The sequence below is a fragment of the Ictidomys tridecemlineatus genome, chromosome 2 (genome assembly GCF_052094955.1).
Source record: "Ictidomys tridecemlineatus isolate mIctTri1 chromosome 2, mIctTri1.hap1, whole genome shotgun sequence".
Classification (NCBI taxonomy): domain Eukaryota; kingdom Metazoa; phylum Chordata; class Mammalia; order Rodentia; family Sciuridae; genus Ictidomys; species Ictidomys tridecemlineatus.
In genome coordinates this window covers 21,283,149-21,302,006 of record NC_135478.1, presented here as the reverse complement: position 1 = coordinate 21,302,006, position 18,858 = coordinate 21,283,149, and the positions used below count along the sequence as shown (strand labels likewise).

The following is an 18,858-nucleotide window of genomic DNA, read 5'->3' as shown; positions in this document are numbered from 1 at the left end:
TCAAAATATCTGAAGCTGATGAATTAATGCTGGCACCGATATATTTTACTGTGTAATTCTGCACCATAAAAAATATAAAGACTTGGAGCCAGGCATAGTGGTGCATGTCCATAATCCCAGATGCTGAGGCAAGAGGATCACAAGTTCAAAACCAATCTGGGAAACAGTGAGACTCTATCTTAGAAAAATAAAAAGGACTAGAGTGTGCCTCAGTAGTAAAGTGGCCCTGGGTTCAACCCCCAGTACCAAAAAAAAAAAAAACACATACACATATATATACACATACACACACAAAAGAAAAAAAAACACACAAAAAGACTTCGGCATCCAGGCTGAGGTTGTGGCTCAATGGAGGAGCTCTTGCCTAGCAGTGTGAGACAATGGGTTCAATTCTTAGCATTGCATATAAATAAATAAAATAAAGGTCCATTGATAACTAAAAAATGTTTTTAAAAAAGACCAATATATATTATGTTTTGCAGTTTGTCTTTCACCCAAAGTTCTGAGATTTATCAGTGTTAATACTTTTCAAGCTAGTTTATTCATTTTTAATTACTGTACAATATTGCACCACATAGATACATTAGTTACACAACCTCTTGTTGGTTGACTTTTACATTGGTTGCCATCTTACTTTATTATGAACACCATACTATGCTAAACAATTTTCACATATTTATGTGTACACATATTTCTGTATATATTCCTAATAGGAATATTTATTGCTATGGTATGTGCATCTTCAGCCTCTACGAGAAAGAAAATTGCACTCCAAAGCAACTGTTAAAAGAACTTCTGCTGGCCCATTCCTTTACCAACAATTCTTATTGTCAGATTTACACACTTGCCAGTATAAAGAGTATAAAATAGTGACTCATTTTAACTTTCATCTTTTTCTCAACATCCTGTTCAAACTTATCAACCATTCCTGTTTCTTCTGTGAAGTAACTTCACATGTTAAGTCCACTTTGTCCTATCTTTTCCTTGTTGTTATTAAACTATTTTTCACATTTTTAATGTTGGACACTAATCCTTAGGAAAGCTTTCCCTACAACAAAGTCACAAAGAGTTGATTAACTTTTATTTAAGTTTTTCTTTTCATATTTTATTCCTATAATGTAAGGAGAGAGATCCAACACTCAGAAATCAATAAGAAACCAATTGAAAGAAAGAAATGTGGTACATGCAGACCATGAAAAACTGTTTGGAAAAAAGATAAGGAACATTCTATAAACAGCTATGAGTTATCTCTGAGATATACTTTATATATAGTTAATATATCTCAGAGATATATTAACTATACATATTAACACAAAAAGAGATATATAAAAGGTGTACCCTTCATCTAAGAAGGGAAGGATATTGCAGAACCTACCAGGGCCAACTTAACAGATTCAGTGGACTATCCCAAATCATGTTTTCTACCCATTTGCTCAAAATCCAAGGCTCACCAGCAAGGTAGCATCAGATGCCAGGCAGCACAGCTCAGATGCCATGAGAAAAGAACTATACTGTGTGGGAATGGGAGCCACCTTGACTTAGAGGGTCATACCCCATAGGTATCAACATCTAGAAACAACCCCCTGGGCAGATCTTCCAAAGAGTTACAGAGGATCTCCTCAGAAACAAAAACCATTGCATTTAGGGAAGTCCAAAGTTACACTTCCTACCAAGTATTTATTATTTTCCCAGTCCAGATGCAACTTACCACCCAGGGACCATTTTTAACCAGAAGGATTCCTGCTTGGTAACACAGATGACAGGTTCATCTTTTCAGGTTCCCAAAGACACAGATAAAGATGAGACAAAATTTACATTCTCAGAAAGAAAAGCAAAAGATTTCATTATATAGGGAGAGAAGTAGACAGATGAATAGACAAAGAGGGAAACATGTACATTTTTATGTGTAGAGATAAAAATAGAGATATTTGCTTATATTCTAAGTGGAAAATTAAATGTTACCCTAGAAATATTTATACTCAATAAGAAAAATGGAGAAAATGGAGAAGATAAAGATGGAAACCAGACTTCTCTGAATTATTCTTCTCTTAAAATGACATTGGAACCAAGTTAATGTTTTACATGGTTATAAAACAAATGAAGCCAAAAAAAATTTTAAAAAAACATGTCATACCTAAAAAGTGTACACAATTGGTGGCTTAATAAGAAAGAGTTGTACAAAAGAATGTTAAATGCATTAATTAATTTGACTGTATATTTCTAGTTAGAAATACCCAAATACAAAGGACTAAAAAAATTTAAGTTAATAAGTTGTGTTCAGAATGTTAATTACACTGTTATTGTTCAGAATATACAATATAAATATTATAAAACAAAATTATGTCATTAAGATTTTCTATTTAACAGAAACAAATACTAATATAAAATAGTGTACTTAAAAATACAGTTAACCTATTTTTTAATTTTTTTTTTTAGTTGTAGATGGACACAATATCTATTTATTTTTATGTGGTGCTAAGGATCAAACCCAGTGCTTCACAAACACCAGGCAAGCACTCTACCACTGACCACAACCCCAGCCCAGTTAATGTATACTTTAAATACTTATTTCCTAGCTCTGTTCATTGCAAAGATATAGAGATAATAACCAAAACAGTAGTAAGGAGTACCCATACCAGACTATGGACCCTTAATACTAGTTTGCACTAGAAAGACCAAGACTCCTTGGGAAAAATGGATGATTTCAGATCCCAAGAAGAAAATGCACAAGAGAAGCTGTGTAACTACTGTTGGATCAGTAACAAGAAAGCAAAGACTATTCACACAGACAAAAAACCTGGGAGGCACCTTGCACAAGTTTCTGAAAAAGAATACTATGTACAATGGATTGAAACACGTCAAAATCTTTTTCTAAAATTGGTTCTTTTTAGTTATACATGATTTTTTCAGTTCATAAGTACACAAAAACAATCAATCTTTGGAAAATAGAAAAAAATCAATGCATTATCCTGAAAACCAGAAAATAAGTGAAGCATTTATCCTGCCTTTGCTTGTATAAACTGTATCTCAGTACAACCAGAGTTCATAAGACCTCTTTCCTATAGAGGAATCCTAACTAATGAATAAAGAATGATAGAATTTGAAGACATACTATTATGATTACAATATATTGACATAAGTAACTATCATTGATAACTCCTAAAGCCATTAAGTGAAAGGCTGATAGGGAAATTTATAATCAATATATTGCACTGAAACTTCCTGAAGCCACTGTTCACTCAACTCAGAAAAGAGAAAGTCAAGCAATTATTATGTGTCTCCTATTATACGAAGAACATACAACCAACGAAGTATTCCCGCCCATTCAACTTGAATCTCAAACCTGTTAATAGCATTTACAAATACAGAAGTCATGTCAAAAGATACCACATTTTCCATGTTGTTTGCTAGATTCAATCAGCAAAAACAGCTGTGGAAAAAATCTAACTGATTAGTTTACTCAACAAACTCATTACAAAGAAGGGAAAAGACATAAGGGAACACAAATACTGAAAGAGAACTGAGATCAATCAACATAAAATAAGAAACTTAACAGGGCTGGGGTTGTAGCTCAGCAGTAGAGCCCTCACCTGGCTCAATCCTCATCACCACATAGAATTAAATAAACTAAAGGCATTGTGTCCAACTTCACCTAAAAAATAAAAAAATAAAATAAGAAACTTGATTTAATTCTGATTCAAATAATCTATTTTTTAAAAATCATTTTTTATGAGAGAGTAAATTCTGCCAGGATATGTCAGAGAATATATTGGGAAAGTATTAATTTTTTAGTGTTGAGTGACATTATGAATATGTTTATTTTTAAAAGATTCCCATCTACTACACGTACATATGAAGTTGTTACACGATAATGTGATGTTGGGTTTTGCTTCACAATAATGCAGAGGGAAGACCAGTGTTTATGTGCCAAGTATAAATGAAGAAAGAATATAAATAAAGCACAATGAGCCACGTATTTAAAAGTGTTGATGGCAGGTATACATGGGGCAATTACATTATTCTCTCAACTTTATACATGAAACTTTGTCTTGAACACACCCACCCATCGCTTGATAACCAAGACTAACATACTAGTTTCACAGCAATCATTCTTTCACTTCATCTCTACAGTTAGCTTCTGATTTTTTTTCCCAAGTTAAAGTATGTCTTTGCAATAATCACCCAGCACCTCCAAGGTTTCTTTTTTAATATTTTTTAGTTGTAGTTGACACAATACCTTTATTTTTATTTGTATGTGGTGGTGAAGGTCAAACCCAGGGCCTCGCCCATGTTAGGCAAGAGCTCTACCGCTGAGCCGCAACCCTAGCCCGCACCTCTAAGGTTTTTAGAGTAAGAACTTGCAAGGCATCTGTTCAGCTATCCTGTCAGAAACAGAAGTCTTTCAGATTCTGTTCTTGTTCTGTTTAGATTTTCTAAGTTCTAAGAATAGTCACCTTCTACTGATATCCTGAGGTCAGACAACTAAGCCCATTTTCCAAGTGGCATGATTTCTGAGTCAAAATGTAAAACAGAACCACAAATTCCAGCAATCCAAAATAACTTACTGTGGTTCACCAAATTTAAAAAGATGAAGATTATGGGGGGGGGGGGAAGAATCATAATTTACCATGTGACCTTGAAATATCTTGGCTGAAAATCTTAAAGATAAAAAAGTAAGTTGAAGGAAATGAAGGGACTATAACCATGGACTTAATAAACCTCTAAACCAAAATTTTTGACATATGTGAAGATATATATTCAGGGTACAATATTATCATTTTTACTGGAACTGTAGCTATTTGCCAACATACATAAAACCACAGTGTTATATATAAACTACACAGGAAAAGGGATTTTTTTTATAAATACAAGACTAAACTAGCAATTTTACTTAAAAATTTATCCTAAGAAAATACCTCTGAATGTCCATGCAAAAGGGTTTAACCATAAGAATGTTCTCTATGGTTTAAAGACAGAAAATTTAAATGTGTAATAATGAACTGTTGGAGTACATTGTGATACCTTCATAAAATGGATGTAATAATCTTTTAAAATGGTATCAAGGGGCTAGAGTGTAGCTCAGTGGCAAAGCACTCACCTAGCATGTGCGAGGACCTGGGTTCGATCCTCAGTACCACATAAAAACAAAGATATTATGTACAACTAAACTAAAAAATATTAAAAAATAAATTATATTGAAGAACTGCAGTAACTGAGCTAGACACACATTCTTATCCCCTCATTTAGTTAAATATTTATCAAATATACAGTCGATCCAATTTCTGTGAGAAGAGTCTAATAATGTGTGTGGCAGCAGGGAAAGGGGAAACATGTAAATGAAATGTGTTTAAGTATATGAAGTTGAAGAGATAAATATTAAAATGGGTACAGAGGTTACCACAGTAAGCACTTTACTCTAATTTTTTTGTATTATGTATTCTACATATTCTGAATTTACCATACTGAATATGTGAAACATTAAATTTTTTTAAAGTTAAAATCTGGCAAAAATATTACATTAAATTTCCAGGGATAATGTAACTGTTGAGGTGTCATAACTAGGGAATATCATAATGGCCTCATCCAGCATCTTTCTACCCAATAAACAGCAAGAAACATCCATGAACACCCAAACTCCTTCAACCCCATCTCGTAATGACTGCATGTCTGCAGGACACAAACAGCTTGGAAGAACCAGAGAAATATAACTACAAAGTAAACCAGGAAAAAACGTTTATAGGGCAAATATTAGTAGATACACTCAAACCAAATCTGCATGGTTTCTTCTTATACCCTATCAGATTTTCCAGAAGCCTCTTATTCACTTGAGAATTTAAGTTGAAACAGTAGTCTCCCCTTTTCCATGTTATTCCAAGACCCCCAGTGGATGCCTGAAATACTAATCCCTATACATGCTTTTTTTCTATACACATGTATCTATGTGTTTAAATTACAAACTAAACTGATAGTTTTATAAATTAGGCACAGTAAGAAACTAGCAATAACTAATAGTAAAATAAATATAACAATATAACAGAAATGATGTGAATGTTGTCTTTCTTTCTCAAAATACAGAATTTTCAAGCTGGGCACAGTGGTGCATGCCCGTAATACCAGCACCTTGGGAGGCTGAGGTAGGAGGATGGAAAATTCAAAGCCAGCCTCAGCAACTTAGTGAGATCCCATCTCAAAATTAAAAAAAAAAAAAAAAAAGAGGCGGGGGAGGAGCTGGGGATGTGGCCCAGTGGATAAGTGCCCCTTGGTTCAAGATCCAGAACCAAAACAAAACAAACAAAATACAAAATTTTCCATTCAATATTTTCACACCACAGTTGAACCATGAAAAGCAAAATTACCGATAAGAGGGCACCACTATAATCAGTTCCCTAACATCTAACCATGATTCTAGAATCACATAATAAATGCCATTCACCAAAGGTTTGAAAGTTTCCTGAGGGGGAGAGGGGGGACTGAAAAATGTTCTGTCACTTGTTGTTTTGCCCAATTTTTCCAATTACTGAAATATGGAAAACACATGATTTGTGAATCAAGAAAGTCTTCTGTTACTATGGGGCTGATTGCTCATTTTTTATATCACAGTATATAGAACACTTGTTTTGTATAAAGGATTTTTCTTCCATTTAAGTACAACTACAGGCCGATCATGTTGAAGGTAACAACACAAAACAAAACCATCACAAGTAAGGCAAATGGCTGCTGGGTAATGATTATGTAAAAGAACACTAATACCCCAGTAGCTAATGCAGGTGACAGTGTGAAGAGATTCCACCAATACCTAAAAGAAATACACACAAGAAAATGAGCATAATTCAGAGGAAAACAAACTACAGCATCTAGTTAATGTGGTTTAAGATAAAAACCTAGCTATGGTTTCATATCTCAAACAGATTAATCAGTAACTACAAATAACAAAGAAAACTTCAAGGGCTGGGGATGTGGCTCAAGCAGTAGCGTGCTCGCCTGGCATGCATGCAGCCCGGGTTCAATTCTCAGCACCACAAAGATGTTGTGTCCGCCGATAACTAAAAAATAAATATTAAAATTCTCTCTTAAAAAAAAAGAAAGGAAACTTCAAGTATACTGCTAATTTAAAATTTCTGAACTCTATATTTTATTATAATTGAAAATACCATTGGCTTAAATGACTACTAGTTAAATAACAAATGAATGTTATTTATAGCATCTACCTTTCTAGAGATCAATCTAGTAATATCTATGCAGAGACTAATCCATTAATAGTAGAGGCAACGTATTAGAGGTGAACACAAAGATGTATTTAATAAGCTGATACTTGTATCAGGGCAAGTGGGAACCGAACAATGGAAGGCAAACAATTCAATAATAGGGAAGATTCCAATTATTGGAGCTTCAAAAATTACATCATCTAATAAGTCATACATTTTTGGGCTAGGGACATAGCTCAGTGCTAGAGCACATGCTTAGCTTAGGGAAGGGAAGGGAAAGAAAGTGGGGAGAGGAGAAGAAGAAAATGTTCTTAAGGAATATTTAATATCATTAACATATTGTGAAAACAGATAAATCAATATTTTTAATCCTAACTTTGTAAACTAAAATTTAGACAAAAACTAAAATTATCTCTAAATAGTTGAGATTACAGATGATTCTGATTTCTTCTTCTACAGTGTCTTCAATAAGCAAAAATTTTTTATTGAGAAAGATAGGAATGGACCTCTCTCAAGAACTTATTTTCTAGGCATCAGTCTACACAGAAGAATCACATGTGCAGTTCTTTCTCCCTGTGCCAGGACACAAGAAACTTTGATCCCATATCCCTTCATCTACCACTCATCACCACCAAAACCAAATACTTGCAGGGGCAGGGTGAGAGGGACCCTCATTTTAGCAACAATAATGTGATTAAACCTGTTCCTCAAACACATATGTATGTACAAATGCATGCACTTTTATCTTCTTTCAGTAAAAATAAAACAATAGCCATTGTGTCAAACAAAGCCCATGTGGAGGGCCAATATCACAGGCCTACATGATCCAGATCCGCTTTCAACTTCCCAGCCTCTACCCACGTCCCTTCCTTCCCACTTGCTGTGCTTCAATTCTGCTGGCCTTTTTCTTCTTCCAAGATTGCTCCAAATAGTCTCGAATTTTAGGGAAGCTGACCCACTAAGTTCTTCCCCCAGCTCTGCACCAAACTTGCTCCTTCTCATAACCTCCTCAGGGAAGCCTTCACCAACTCCTCCTCATACCCTATCTGGCTGCACATCACTCCTTGCAGTCAGTCACTCCGTCCCATTACCTGTTTATGATTTTCAGAACAATAACACCACCCACAATTATTTTGTTTCCTTGTTTACCGTCTGCCCTTTTAAAAGTATAAACATTTATATCCAGTACTTATATCTGCCATGAACTTGGAGAAATATTCAACACACAAAGTCTCACTTGTGAAAGAGTTCCAAATTGCTAAAAGCACATGGCCCAGAGTGAATGCCCAATAAGTGGTAAAATGTTTTAATAAAAATAGAAACTTACATTTTTAAATGAATTTTTTTATTATTATTGGGCTGTTATAGGCACATTTGAAAAACTAGAAGAGAGAAGATGCACTTCTATTCCAGCCACTCAGTGAAGCTAAAATTCCTGGATAATAAACATAAAACAAACCCAAGATGACTGAAAGGTAAAGAGAAGGAAGCAGAACAGCTAGGGGCCTTGGGACTTGTGTTCCTCGGGTTAGCTTTTTGCCTCATATCCCAGAGTGGGTTCTGGAGAGTCTAGGACCTTGGAAACACTGACAGATACACATACACAAGTACATAAGAAAACCAGCTCCCTCAAACCAAAGGATCTAGAAAGGGGCAGACAGGGAAGAGAAAAAACTTTAGGTAACAGTTATTCTACTTAAGTTCAACACCATGAAAAATCCAAACCCCAGCTCCACAGCAAAGGGAAAGTAGGGTGCCTTGACTTCCATCCTCATATGACCATAACAAGTCACCCCAACATTATCCCCGACCAAAGCAGTGTCAGAAAAGACCAAGTAGAGATGTGGGACTTTCATCCCAACTCAGCAACAGCCAGGTCCCTCTCCCCGCACTGTGGTGTCAATGTAGACTTTAGGAGAAGCCTAGATCTCTAACCACACTAAACAACACACTTCCCTTCCCTCTCCCTGCCAGTATCAGGAAAGGCACAGTAGGAAGCCTGCACATTGGCCTTTCACCAGGAATGAGACGGTCCCACCCCACCAATGTCAATACAAGCAGTAACCCCATGCCAGCCAGGGTAGGCTACCAAAAAGAGGAGGCCTAGTGGAAAGTCTCAACTCTCCCTCTAGGCCAGCAACAGTGGGCAGCTCTTCCACCAGCTCAGGTATCAAAGCAAATCCACTGGCACCTGGAATTCTGCCCCAACCCAGCAGTAACAAGGCAGCACCCTCCTTCACCCAGCCAGTTTGGTGTCAGAGGGAGCCTAATAAAATAGACTTAAATAAAATCTAGAGACTTAATACCACCCAAAAAAATCTCATAGGTAGAGCTGCTATTTTGCAAGATGAAAAACTTCTGGAGGTCTGATTCACACTAATACTGAACTCCAAATTTAAAAATGGTTAAGGTAATAAATTTTTCAGTTTTTCTCCCCAATAAAAAACTTTACAAAGTGCCAATACTAATCAAAAGTAAATTGTTACTTATCATTCCATATGTTTAATTTCTCATTCAAACATTTAAGAACATGAAAATCAGTTACTCATTATAAGACAAAAATCATATTAATTAATACATCTTATTTTACTGCCATTGGAAAATATGATATTTTAGGTTTAATAAATCCCCATCTGTGCTAAGAGTTAAAATAATTAACTTCCAAAACTGGGCTTCTTACCATAATTCATGCAATAAAACTACTTGAGTGTTACTTTTTAAATAACATTTAATAACTTGGAAAATTTAATAGCAAAAACTAGACACATAGATTGTCGGAAAAATACTTTATCTGAGGGTAAGTTTCATTGTGGCATATTGGTACATGCACATAACATTTAATTTCACTAATATCCCTCCCCAATAACTCCCCTAGCTTTCCCCTTCCCCCATCCCCTTCTTTTGTCCTATTGGTTTCCCTTCTGTTTTCATAATGGCCCTTTTATTCTTTCTTTAACCCCCACTAGCTTCCACATGAGAAAAAAACAACAGTTGCATTTCTGAGTCTGGCTTATTTTGTTTAACATGATGCTTTACAGTTCCATCCATTTTCCTGCAACTGACAATATTCTATGACTAAAGAAAACTCCATTTGCATCTGATTTCATAAAATGTGTATTTAAGTGGTCCCATTTGAGACTCAATAGTGTTACTTCTATCATGTTTTCCAAAACTTAAAATATCTGACTCATTACCTTCTACCTTATGTATAGCCATCACTTTTTAAAAAAATAATAAAAAACCTCTTTACACACTTCACTGAACACTAATGTTCTCAGAAAGAACTTTTCAGACCATAAAACTCAAATGGAATCACCTAGAGATGACATTAAAATGTAGATTCTGATCCAGCAGATCTGTAGTGGGCCTGAGAATCTGCATTTCTAACACTTCCTAGTGATGCTGATGCTACTGGTACACGCATCACTTTTCAGCAAGGGGTGAGAGAAGTCACTTGTTACAAGGATACCCTGGTAGGAATGTAATACTATCCCCACAATCATGCAAAGACATAATATTGTTAAAGTGGCCATATTACCAAAAATGATCAAGAGCGTCAAAACAACCCCTATCAAAATACCAATACCAAGGTGAGCACAAGAGCAAGCACACTCACGCATAGAATCTGTGTTAGTTTTTTTGTCACTGTATTCAAAATACCTGAGAGCAGATAAAGTTTCTTTTGAGCTTATGGTTTCAGAAGTTTAGTTCGTGGTTGGCTTACTTCATCACTCTGGGCCTGAAGTGAAGAATATCATGGCAGCAAGGCACAGGAGAGAAAAGTTGCTCACCTCATGGTAGACACCAGGAAAATGTAAACCCAAAAGGCACACTCCTAGTGAAGCATTTCTTCCAGCCACACCCTACCTGCCTAGAGTTACCACCCACTTACTCCATTCAATTTATTAATCCAATGGATTAACCCACTTTATTAAGTTACAGCTCTCAAAATCTAATCATTTTACCCTGAACATTCTCACAATACAGGAGTTTTGGGGGGACAGACACCTCATACACAGACCACAACAGTACTCTTTTTATAAACAGACGTGTAGATCAACACAACAGATGAAGACAAACCCACATAGTTACAGTCATCTGATTCTTGACAAAGGTGCCAAAAATCTATGTTGGATAAAAATGGCCATTTTAACAAATGGTGCTGGGGAAACATCCCTGTTTAGAAGAATGTAAATAGACCCTATGCAAAAGTCAACTCAATATGGATCCAAGCTCTAAGCATAAGAACAAAAACTTTGCAATTGTTAGGAAAGAATAAAGGGAAAACACTTGAACGTATAGGCACAGCCAATGACTTTTTGAATAAGACTTCTATAGTTCAGGATATGATAGCAAGAATCAATAAATGGAATAGTATCAAATTAAAAATCTTTGGCAAAGGAAACATCCACATGAAGAAAGATTACTGAATGGGAGAAAATATTTGCCAGCTACTCTTCCAACAGAGGATTAATATCCAGAACAAAGAATCCAAAAAAACCCAACAGACAGACACACAATCCATCCAATAAATGATGGATTGAACAGACTTCTCAAAAAATACAGCCAGGCAAGGTGGCACATGCCTGTTACAGAGACCAGGAGGCTGAGATAGGAGGATTGCTAGTTCAAAGCCAGCCTCAGCAAAAGCAAGGTGCTAAGCAACTCTGTGAGACCCTGTCTCTAAATAAAATACAAAATAGGGCTGGGGGTGCGGCTCAGTGGGAAAGTGCCCCTCAGTTCAATCCCAGCTACCTCTCCCCATAAAAAAAAATGGCCAAGAATTTTCTGATAAAATTTTCAACATCTTTAGTTATCAAAGAATTTCTCAAAAACCATACTGATTCCATCTCACTCCATACAGGATGACAACAATCAAGAATACAAATGACAATAAATATGGGCCAAAAATGCAAGCTGGGGTAAAGGAATTCTTATACACTGCTGGTGCAAAGTAAATTGGTACAGTCACTACAGAAACAAGTATGGAGGTTTCTCACAAAACTGAGAATAAAACTACCATATGACCTAGCTATAGCATCTTTGCTATTTATCCAAAAGAATTAAAATCAGTACACTCTAAGGATACATGCATTACCCATGTTTATCACATGTGTATATATTGCATTTTCTTTATCAATATATAAATGGATAAAGAAAATGCAATATACACACACAATGGAGTTTTATTCAGCCATAAAGAACAAAATTATGTCATTTGTAGGAAAATGTATAGAACTGAAGAGCATCATACTAGGTGAAATCGGCCGCATTCAGAAAGACAAGTACCATATGTTTTCTCTCATATGTGGAAAGCAGTGGGGAAATGAGTGGGAGGGACTTCACAAAAGTAGAAAGGACATCAATAAGGTAGAAGATGATACTCAGAGGGGAAGGAGGAGGAAAGAGTAAGATGTACCTGAAAGTGAAATTGATCAAGTTATATGTGTGCATCAATAGGCCACAGTGAAATGCAGCATTCTGTATAATTAATATGAACCAATAAAAAAGAATGATGATAATATAAAGGAATATGAGAAAGGAGATATGAGAAGGGTGGGTTGGCATCATATCTGCTACATATTATGTATTAGGTAATGTAGATTCGTTTATTGTTTCAGATTTCTCTTTAAATTTGGAGGGCTTTCATAGGATTGGCTAATGGGCAAGTGGCATGGTTTAACTTAAAGTGGTAGCAACTTAACACTGAATGTCCAGCAGTTACTGGATTTGGAACGTCTTTGTTGTTCAAAATAAACTTATGTGATGGAGACCCTATAGAAAAATAAATATGGTTGATTTAACTGACTTTAAAAAAGAATGTAATACTTACAAATTATACTATAGATAATACAACATCAAAGGAATAGGGAGAGACTAAAACTGAGAAAGGGGGCTCCAAAAGTGATTTGGTTTGGCAGAGTATCAGACAAGAAAGGAATAAAAATGGGTCAGAGTAAGCAGAGAATGTGAAGGGATCCCTCCCAAAGCAGGAAAAGGACATGGAAAAAATAGGGCTGAGGTGGATAAGACATAATAAATGCCAACATACAGGAACAACTCGAATTTTCTCATTTTTCATTACTAAAATGGGACAAGCAGGCAGAATTCATCTATTATATTTCTATTTTAATCACTAAAATGTTCTTATAATGTCTTCAAAGGAATGCTGTATGGTACAAAGGTCTAGAAAATTCCAAAAGATCTCCTGGGATGAAAAATAAACTCTACAGAGATGACATTATCTGTTGAACCAATAAAACTATATAAGAAAACAACTTTTAAAAGTAGAATAATGGATGAAATTGAAGTCAATTCAAACCTTTTCTTGGATTAGTCTTTGAAGATGAATCCCACAGGACAACATGGCAGTGAATAAGGTCAACAGGTACTGCTGAACTTTGCAGATGGCAGAGGCCAGGGAATTTATTATGGAGTTTAGTCCCACCTTCTCAATAACATTCTGGAAGGCAGTAGGAGACTGGCGAGTGATTCTACACAAGGCCTGCAGAGAAAGGAGTGCGAATGCAATGTCAGACAACTCAAAGCGTATTAACCATTACCCCAAAAGAGAACATACACTCCTGTGCAAAAACAGGAAGTACTAACCTTGCTCCTTTTTTATTTTGGCACAAGAAAGAAAATTTAAACTTAAAAGGAGAACAGTAGCCTAGCTGCCAATAAAATTTAAAGTTGTTTTAAAACATCAGTATTACAACAATAATCACTAAATTGATAAGTTAATTCACAAGTCTATAAGAAAACTTCCTTTTTAAGTAATAAACATTAAATGTATTTTTGTTCTTTTTAGTTATATATAACAGTACAGTATAATTTGACATAGTTATACAAACATGGAGTGCATCTTATTCTAATTAGGATCCCAGTCTTATGGTTGAACATGACAGAGATTCACTGTGTATTTATACATGTGCACAGGAAAGTTAAGTCAGATTACTCCACTGTCTCTCCTATTTCCTGTCCACCCTCCCTTTCCTTCATTCCCCTTTGTCTAATCCTCTGAACTTCTATTCTTCCCCTTCCCCTCCTTGTTGTGTGTTAGTATCCACATATAAGAACATTCAACCTTTGTCTCTGGGGGATTGGCTTTTTTCCACTTAGTATAAAAGTCTACAGATCTATCCCATTTTCCAGCAAATGCCATAAAGTCATTCTTTTTAGTGGCACAATAATATTTCATTGAGTATACTTACCACATTTTATTTATCCATCCATCTATTGTAGGGCATCTAAGTTGGTTCCATAACTTAGCTATTGTGAATTGAGCTGCTATAAATATTGATGCAGGTTCGTCACTATAGCATGCTGACTTTAAGTCCTGTGTGTATATACTGAGGAGTAGGGTAGCTAGGTCAAATAGTAGTTCCACTCTAAGTTTTCTAAGGAATCTCCATACTGCTTTCCACAGTAGTTGCACCAATTTGCAGTCCAGCAATGTATGAGAGTGTACCCTTTTCTCTACATCCTGCCAACATTTATTGTTATTTGTATTCTTGATTGTCACTATTCCAAATGGAGTGAGATAAAATTTCAGTGTAGTTTTAATTTCTACTTCTCTAATTGCTAGAGATGTCGAACATTTTTTCATATATTTGTTGATCACTGGTATTTCTTCTTCTGTGAAGTTCTGTTCAGTTCCTTTGACCATTTATTAATTAACCAGACCTTAAATTATACTACAGAGCTATAATAAGAAAAATAGCATGGTACTGGTACCAAAACAGACCTGAAGGCTAATGGAACAGAAGACAGAGACAAACCCACATAAATACAGTTATCTCATACTAGACAAAGGTGCCATAAACACACTTTGGAGAAAAGACAGCCTCTTCAACAAATGCTGCTAGGAAAACTAGAAAGCCATATGTAGCAGAATGAAATATAACCCCCCCCCACCCTGCACAAAACTTAAACTGGATCAAAGACCTAGTTAGACATTAGACCAGACAACTTTCATCTACTAGGAAAAACATATAGGCCCAACACTCCATCATGTTGGCTTAGAAACCAAATTCTTCAATAAGACTCCTAAAGCACAAGTAGTAAAATCAAGAATAAATGGGATGATATCAAACTAAAAAACTTCTTCACAGCAAAGGAAACAAGAGCATGAAGAGCAAGCCTACAGAATGGAAGAAAATCCAAAGCCACATAAACCTCAGATAGAGCATTAATCCTCATGATATATAAAGAGCTCAAAAAACTTACTGCCAAAGTGGGCAGGGGAGACAATAAATGTATTCTTTGTGCAGGCACTAAGTTCTGAAAACTACTAATAAAATTTAATATTTAACACTGTTTACTATATGGAACACTATCTCAGACTGTCTAAAAATCATTAAATTCTTCCAAGCATATGTAAGAAAGGTAGTGTTACCCCATTTACAGATGAGACTAACACAGAGTATTTAAGTAATTTGCAAAATGTCAGAGCCAGGAAAAGGAAGAGCAAGGATTCAAACACAGGTAAGTTAGCCCTCCAGAGCTGTTGCTAGATTGTTCATACTTTTTCAAACTATCACATGAGTTCCTCCTTCCTGATTTATATTTTACCCCAGTTTATAATTTTCATTAACAATGAAAAGATCAAATACAAGACAAGTTGTTAGAAATATGATGTCTAAAAGACAGAAAGCAGGAAGGGAGGGAATGAGGGAAACACTTTTTTTTAGAACTTTGAAAAACATTTCATTTTCTGGAAAATCAAGGGGAAAATATTTTTTCTATCACCAAGAATGAGTTTCCTTTTAAACTTTTTCCTATTGATAATATAAGGAATGCAAGTGTTGGTTGGTATAAAATTGAATCTTTTGCAAAAATAAAATGCTCTAAAGCACATGTTTTCATTTAATGCGAAACCTTATTTCCAGTCTTTATGAAAATGCATCTCGCTAAAAATACACTGATGTAACAATAGTAGATTTTTATATTTATTATGTATGATTTTTAATTATTTTATAGCACATGTATTATAAGGTAAATTTATATATATTTTATATATACGTATGTGTGTGTGTGTATCCCCCCTCAAAAAAGCAAGTTTCAAAATAGAAACACAGATAACGTGAGAACACAAGGTAATAAGATGCCTTAAAATTTCAAAAACTCTCCAATAACTAAACCCATAAATATTGAAGTGAAGCAAATGCCAAAAAATTTTTTTAATGGTGATAAAAATGATCAATGAACTGGGCACACAGCCCATAATCCCAACAACTCAGAAGTTTGAAACAGGAGGATCATAAGATCAAAGCCAGCCTTAGCAAGTCAGCAAGTCCCTAAGCAATTTAGTGAGAGCCTATCTCAAAATAAAAAATAAAAAGCAAAAACAAAACAAAAAGGCTGGGGATGTAACTCAATGATAAACTGTCCCTGGGTTAAATTCCCATTAACAAGAATGAAAAAGGAGATGAAGGAGGAGGAAGGGTGGGGGGAGAAAAAGGAGGAAGGGAGGAGGAAAAGGAGGAAGGAAGAGAAGGAAGGGGGAAGGAAGGGGGAAAGGAAGGGGGGAAGGAAGAGGAGGAAGGGGGGGAAGGAAGAGGAGGAAGGGGGAAGGAAGAGGAGGAAGGGGGGGAAGGAAGAGGAGGAAAGGGGGAAGGAAGAGGAGGAAGGGGGAAGGAAGAGGAGGAAGGGGGAGGAGGAGAGGGAGAAAAATGGAAAGGGGAAGAGGAGGAGAAGAAACAACTAGACAGAATATGCAAGAGCTCTGAGACATTTAAAGACCAAATTTAAGACTCATAGGTCTGGAGGAAGGGGTGAAAATACAGAATAATGACAGAGAACTAATTCAGTGAAATAATGGCAGAAAGTTTCCCTAATCTTAGGAATGAGATGGACATGCAAGTACTGCAGACATTTAGAACTGCAAATAGACATGAGTTAAAAAGAACCTCTTCATGATATATTATAGCTAAAATGCCAAAAATTCAGGCCAAAGAAATAAGTTTTAAAATTGTAGAAGCACCAAGTCACTTATAAAGGCAAACCAATCTGAATGCCTATAGATTTCTTAGCAGAAACTCTAAAGACCAAGAAGGCAAGTGATGATGTATTTTAAGACTCAAAATAACAGAAAATAACGGCCAGCTTACACAATGATATTCAGCAAAGGTATTCTTCAAAATCAAATAAAAATACCTTCCAAGATAAGCATAAACTGAAGGAATTCATGACCACTAAGACAGTACAGCAGAAGATACTTAAAGAAATCTTACACACTGAAGAAACCAACAAGAGAGCCTGGGAAAGAATAAAGCTCATTAAAAGAATGGACAATCAAATAAGAACTAGGAATGAAACAAACATTAGAAATAAAATAAGGGAAAGTAAATGCATCTCTCTCTGCAACCACCTAAATGTAAATGATCTTAATTTTCCAACAAAGAAACAAACTAGCAGGCAGGATTTAAAAATAAGACCTAATTTTTATAGAAATATACCTTACCAGTAAAAATATTCACCAACTGAAGTTCAAAACGAATAGGAAATGATAGTCCATGCAAATGATAGTCCATGCAAATGGAATCCAAAATCTAGCAGAAGTAACTATTCTTATATCTAACAAAGCATATACTGAGTCAAATGAGTCAGAAGAGACAAAGAAGTTCATTATGTGTTATTAGTAAAGGGAAAAACTGAACAAAAAGATTAAAATTCTAAGTATTAGTACCCCCAAAATCTCAGTGCATCCAATTTCATAAAACTACTCAAAAGGACAGATAGGCCCTAATAAAAGGAATGATCTCAATGTACCATCCACACAGAAAATCTATAATGATACTACAGAGTTAAATTATACTTTAAATCAAATGGAGTCAACAGACATGTACAAAATATTTCATCTAACAGGAGAATACAGTTTCTCTTCAGCTGCTCATGGAACTTTCTCCGAAAGAAATCTTATATTAGGCCAAAAGGCAAGTCTTGGCAAGAAAAAAAAATGAATTCCTTGTATCTTATCAGGTTATATAATAATGGAATGATATTCAAAATCAAAATCAAGAAAAAGTACAGAAATTATAAAAACACATGCAAACCAAACAGTACACTTTTCAATAATGAGTGGGTGATTGAAAAAAATCTAGTAAAAAATTTAAAAATTCTTAGAATCAAGTTGAGAATAGAAACAACATATCAGAATCTATGGGATAAAGCATAGGCAGTTCTAGGAGGGAAATTATGAGTGCCCACATTAAAAAAAAAAATCACAAAGAGCTTAAGTAAGTAACTTGATGCATCCCAAGATCTTAGAAAAATGAGAATAAACCAATCCCAAAACCAGTAGAAGGAAAGAAATACAGAGCAAAAATTGATGAAATAGAGAAGAATACAAAGGATCAATGGAAGAGTTGATCCTTTGTAAAGATTGATAAATACCCAAACTAACCTAAAGACGCACCAAATCCAAATTAATAAAATTATGAGAAAGGAGATGTTACCATTGACACTACAGACAAAGAATCATTAGGAATTATTTCTAAAAAATATATGCTAACAAATGGGAAAATATGGAAGAAATGGACCGGTTTCCAGCACATACAAGGATATGGAAAACCTAAAGAGGCCAATAACAAGAATATGAAATAGTAATAGAAAGTCTCCCAAAAAAGAAAAGCCAAGTACCATATGGATT

The 18,858-nt window shown here is 35.3% G+C and overlaps 1 protein-coding gene across 2 annotated transcripts in view; it reads right to left on the bottom strand.

Moving 5' to 3' along the window:
• Nucleotides 1–18,858, bottom strand: part of Ulk4 (unc-51 like kinase 4) — a 496,824-nt gene that overhangs the window by 371,566 nt on the left and 106,400 nt on the right. For both annotated transcript variants that reach the window (XM_040290054.2, XM_013361299.4), the window contains one exon: nt 13,528–13,710. In XM_040290054.2, the coding sequence (XP_040145988.2) occupies nt 13,528–13,710 (183 nt within the window). The remainder of the gene's footprint in view (nt 1–13,527; nt 13,711–18,858) is intronic.